At 36.2% G+C, this 6000-nt stretch overlaps 1 protein-coding gene across 1 annotated transcript in view; it reads right to left on the bottom strand.

Annotated features, from left to right (window-relative positions):
• Positions 1 to 6000, bottom strand: part of LOC103145332 (partitioning defective 3 homolog B-like) — a 219865-nt gene that overhangs the window by 58191 nt on the left and 155674 nt on the right. The window contains exon 22 of the mRNA XM_016676721.1: positions 1449 to 1569. Within this exon, the coding sequence (XP_016532207.1) occupies positions 1449 to 1569 (121 nt within the window). The remainder of the gene's footprint in view (positions 1 to 1448; positions 1570 to 6000) is intronic.

Genomic DNA, 6000 nt, shown 5'->3' with positions numbered 1-6000 from the left:
CCCACCCACCCGTGTCCCTAGTGGGGTCGGGATAGCATTTCAATATTTTTTTTTTCCAAGTGATAATTACAATATTTAACCTCATAATATGTATGTTTCTCAAAGCAACACTGTCTGGAAAAACTGCACTTCTTGATTTACAAGCTCAAACTGTATCCATATTCAGAGCAAGACTCACAAGTAATTTACATAATGTAAGATAACACACAGCAAGGGTCATAAGCATGCACAACCACCTCGTTATTCTAGAGAGGCCTCACCTGAGTAAAACTCAATACAAACTGGGAGCTTAGAAGCAGAACTGATAAAACTAAGCTTCCCATTTAAATAATGAAAATCTCATTAATTACAAATGGTGCCTTTTAGGGCTGGGTAATCAATCAAACTAAATGATTAATCAACACTAGGGCTTTGCAATGGCCCAGTTGTGTTCATGTAACACAACATGCTGGATAAATTAATTTTGTCTTATTCTAAAGCTCTTGAGCTGCCTTAAGATGTGTGCAACCACAAGCCTCTTCTCATGAGAAGGTTTGTATTTCGTCAACTATGCACACACCCTCGGTCTGACACGGCTGGTATGAAAGCTCTGAGTGCAAATGCATGAGGTTTTTCATCTTTAAACCAACCATTAATAATGTTTGACACCATGTGGAAATAAAAAGGAAGGATCCGACTTGAAAAACTCCTTTTACTGATTCCACTGTGATACCATATCAGCTAGTTACAGAGAGCTAACGGTAGCTCCATGGGGAGGAATTAAATTTGATTGGTCAGAAGGTAATTACTTTCATTCTTCGCTTCTTCAAACCGCAGACATTAAATGAATCTCTGCCTCTCTACAACATGCATTTCTTTCAAACAATAATTGCTTATTTTGATTTTATGAAAAAAAGTTACCAAGATTTGTCTCTTCATTAGCTTCCTAATGACACCTGATGTGAGTGCAGTAGCCAACTATTAATGCAGCGATATTACTTTATCGAAGGCAGATTTTTTTTTTTTTTTCCAGGAGTGACTCAGGCAGACTGTAGATTTGTGTGGATGTGTTATCATCAGTCTGTGATTTGAAAAACAGTTCCACCGAGATGACAAGTGACTCAAACCTCTACTTATCTTCTCTGTGTGTCATTCTTAGAGGAAAGCGGATCATATCAGTGTGATCGGCCCAATACCCACAGGAGCCGTTCGCATCAAAGAGCACCTGACTCTGACAGCTAAAGGGCCTTGATCACTTGGCAGACGCTGTAAAGCCGGTGATCACTCTGATGGCTGAAGTGGAGTAAGATAGTACACTGCATGCCACTCACAGACACTGGGATGGAGACATCCCAAAGAAGATTTACAGAAATGTAATTTCAAAACTGTGTTTTAGATAATCTCTGAATACTTTTTGTGTATTTTTTTTTCCGACCTGTTAAGTGTCAGGTTGTGATCGTGCTACATACCCTGTGTGGGTCGGGGTCGTGACCTCTGCGTCGTAGGTCCAGTTCTTCATACGGCGGCACCATTCCTTCTCGTCTCGCTTGCTGATACTCTCTTCTTAGCAGCTGGATGCGGTCCATGTTGCTGCACAAAGACACGTAATCAAATGCGTATGAGCACACAGGTAGATGCAGATGTCCAGACAGATAGAGGCAAACACACACAGAAACACAGGTTTTGAGAAAAAAACAAAAAACAAAACATACATATTTACAAATCTCTTTTCCAGTTTGTCCGAACACTCCAACTTTTACATTTTGAATGTTCACTCTGGCAGGGTGTCTCGATTTTTTTTATTTTTTTGACATAGAGGAAGGTGAAGTGTTAGAACTTTACAACTTGTAGGTAGATTTGATCTGCAGGGGAAATCAGAAAGCAGCATCCACACTGACCAAAAGTTACAAAAAAAAAACAAAAAAAAAAACAGAACAGAACAGCTGCTGAAGTTTATTCAAGAAAAACAAGTTCATTGGAGGAAAGCTGTTCCTGTAAAAGCTACTTTAGGATATACAAATTTAAGTATCTACAAGTCCTCAGGAAGTTTGGATATCATAGTGTACAGTGACAGAAAACTCAAGTTTAAGTTCTGCTTTTATTAAAAAGCACAAAGCTAGAAAAGCATTTATTGACGACTCACTAAATAAGTTACTTTTGGGCTAGCTGATTAACAGGTGTAGGTAGCAAGTTTTCAGTGTAATTACGAATTACTCATATGTTTGTTTTTTTAACTTTTCTGCGTATTTAATGAATTGAGAAGGTGCAACTGTAAAAATCAGAATTTATTTGTTATATTAAACTACCAAAACAAACTATTTCAATGCATGATGGCAGAATGACACTGGCTTCCGGGTGTTGTGTTTTGACCAAAGTTGACATGTTGTGGAAATTATTGTTGAACAATCATCCCTATGGTGATGACGCTTAAACAAGCCATGTGTTCATTCACACAGTAGTACTTCCAACATCAACTTCAAAACTTGGACTGCAGGGATGAAGACTCCAATCCCTTGATCACTCTCACTGCCTGCATCTATTTCGGTTTCCTTTTTTCTTCCCCCTTCTTTTGCAACCGGAAAGAAAACAAAACCATCAATCAATTCATGAATATTCTCTCTGTCAACGCAGGAAATATACAGCATATCAACGCTGAACTCTGGGCACCCTTGTGAGTCATGCACATGCACACATATCCACTCACCCACACATAATGGAAATGCAGAAAGTCATATCATACACATACAGTATGAGGTCATATGCAACATTAGAGATGCAGTTTGCAATTTCATGAACTGAGTTGGAGCAAGAGGGGAAAATGTGCTGGTGGAACATCAGGTGATTTATGAAAAGTCTGAAAAATAGCAATATACACAAATACAAATACAAAAAAAGAAAAGAAAAAAAAAAACACTCAGAATGGCTCCAGGACATTCTGTGAGCACAACGCCTTCTGAGGGATCATGAATGAATATTGCTCCGTGCTTTGTTTGTGGATATTTGTTTTTGCTAAATTCCCAGTCAAAAACCTTCTATAACAAACTCAAATAATAGAAATTAAATATTCAGGCTGAGAACTCATGATCTGATAAGAGTATGACATTTTTTGTCACCATGCAGCTCAAATTTTACATTTTTAAAACAATTGATTGCACATTAAATTAGACACTATGCTGCAGTTCAATCTACAGGGTATTTAAACATTCACAAGAGACAAAATCTATAGTCTCAAAGAAGTTGCGTGGACACATAGTCCTCTGTGTAAAAAGGATGCTGCATTACAGTGACACATAATCTAGTTTTTTATGCGTGTGTGCATGTGAGTGTGTTTGCTCTTTCAGCCTAAAAGCAAAGAAGCTCTGTGTCAGCAGTAACACAAAACATCACTCCGAAAGAATGCATTTAGAAAGAAATCAGATGGAAACTGCACCTGATGACAGTGCAAAACATTTTATTGGATCCCAATTGTTCCTTTGTTTTTTTTTTTATTCATTTGTTCAACAAAAGGTTCCAGTTGGTTGGTTACATTAAAAATAATAATTGAAAAGAAAAAAAAAAAATAATATTGAATAGAATAAATTCCATAAGATTTACAAATCAGGAAAAAGTAATGGGAAAGCTAACATTTTAATTAAGCCATCCAGTGAAAGCAGACATGCATCAGTGGTAAATGCTTTTCTGTAGAAGACTCCACTTTGTCCTATTGTTATTTTAATTAATAACCTTTGAACAAAATGAAATAATGTTGGGGGAAAAATAAACCAAAAGGAAGATTCAGAAAGATTGAGATACAAAATCAAGTGATTATGCCTGTGTTACAAAACAACAGAACCCCGGCATTGTCAAGGTTAGGAACCACAGTCGGCCCACAAATAGTTAAAATCTGGAGATTTTTTTATTCCTCTTCTAAAAATGTTTATAAGTGACTATTTTAATAGTTCAAACACTAAACATACCCTAATATCCATTAATATGGACAGTGGAAAAAGTGTACCATAAAAGCTAACATCTACAGTCGTCCTTATTTCCACCCTTGGTGACAGAGCCAAGCAGTGCCAAGTCAAATTAATTGCACTACTGGATTGGCTATTTTGCAAATACCAACCAATAGCAAGTCAAAAAAGATATCAAGAAATCAAAGAAGAATATAGGTATTTCAGCTTCAAAAACTGCGGTGTCTTTCAAGTATTTTAGATATGTGCAATGGAAAAATCTGCATCCGTGAAAACTCAACAGTGAAAAGGTTGAGTGAAAACAGTAAAATTGATAGAGAGCTTTTGGCTCACTTTATTAATGCTGGGCTATTTTTTTATTTACAGAAAAAAAACAAATATCTATAAATATGGTTTCGCAAGCTTCCTGTAGAAATGTTGATACTGAGCAGCAAGTGCATCAAGCGTTATTGTAGTTATTTCTCAAGTTTATTTTTAAGCAAGAGATTGTCTTTAGTTCTAGCCTGATGATGTGAAACTGTGCATTTTATTCTTGTCAGACGAACTACCAGTTAATTCTTGGTTTATCCGTCTTCTGTCAGTCTGGAAAATGAGAAAAACACTAATAATAATAATATTAATAAAAAAAAACTATAGAGAAATTATTATTCTTGATGTTCTTGACTGAACGTTTGCATTACATGTCTTACTGTCTTACTCAGAAAGAGTATGACTCTTGTGTTTATTTTTGTATGGCTTTTTCAGTAGAACCATAAGGGCCCACAGAATAGTCAAACACCATTTGTGTTGAATAACCACAGATAATATTTCTCTGAAATATTCATCAACTATTTCTAAGTAATAATGGTTATCGGAGTTAATATCAAGTTATCAAGTTTTCCCAAACAGAACGGCAGTGGCTGTAAAATAAATAAATAAATAAAAGAACATTAAACTGCTTGGATGAGCTTTAACATCAACCTGCCAATGAGACTAAAGCTGGGAATTAGCTTCTGGGCTATAATCTCATGTATTTACATGTACATGTTCACTAATATGCATTGTTCCATTTGTAAAAATCAACTTGAACCTTAAAGTGATTGACCTAATCCATAGAGGTCCAGCCAATAGGTGATCATTTGAGAGCAATGACTGTGTCTCCAGTGATTTTTTTTTACCTGTGTCTGCAAGGTGCATTCACTGGTTGATACAATTTAAAGGCACTTTACACATTCAAACCTGTTTCTGACACAGCTTAGGTATTCCTGACTGCTGCACCCTCTTCAAAAATACAAAAAGTATCTTTAGACATTGTTTTATTGTTTTACTGCGGTAGATTAAGCTAATTTATTTGCTTTTAGAGCACATAAAACATTGCCTACTTCCAGCAATATCTTGAAGAAATGTGTTTAGCGAACACCTCCTCTTTCTTAACACCTCCAAAGCCATAACAGGCCTCATTTGCACTTGCACCTGTCCCATCTGGACAGAAATATAAACGGATTTAGCACTTGGTCTGTATGCCAGGGTCCCTTTTAATAAGCTTTAATGGTGTTCACCACTTGTAAGTAGCTTTGGCTAAAAGCATGTGAAATAACTTAATGCATATGTAAATGTACAGTGTTCCTGGGAAGAAGGTGCAATGCATGATTCATTTGGTATGCAGGGGATTGCAAATTGAAAATCTAGTACTCTTAGAATACAAGTCAGAGCAGCCACACTTATAATTTAATACCAGACCTGAAATAAGGTAAATAACTTTAAATATCCTGGTGGCCAGAGGACGTTGGATATACTGAACAAAGCTGAATAACTAGATTTATTAGCAGAGATGACACACTTCTTCCAAGTTGTAGCAGCAATTAAATGCATTTCTGCTTTGTTAGTGGCATGCTTGGGAGAATAGAGAGGTAAAATCAGGGCTGTCAAATAACAATAAAATAAAATCTAAGCAAACTGTAGGTAGGTAGGTAGAACAGGGAATGAAAATAGAAATATTCAAATCCATTTTTCAAACTCGGAAAATACTGAATTCCAGACTTTTGTGGATTGAATACAATTTGTTGTGGTATTTTATTTTTATTTTCTC

Source organism: Poecilia formosa, unplaced genomic scaffold (assembly GCF_000485575.1).
Source record: "Poecilia formosa unplaced genomic scaffold, Poecilia_formosa-5.1.2 Scaffold140, whole genome shotgun sequence".
In the NCBI taxonomy this organism is placed as follows: Eukaryota; Metazoa; Chordata; class Actinopteri; order Cyprinodontiformes; family Poeciliidae; genus Poecilia; species Poecilia formosa.
The sequence above is the reverse complement of the archived record's forward strand: the minus strand, read 5'-3'. Positions and strand labels throughout refer to the sequence as shown.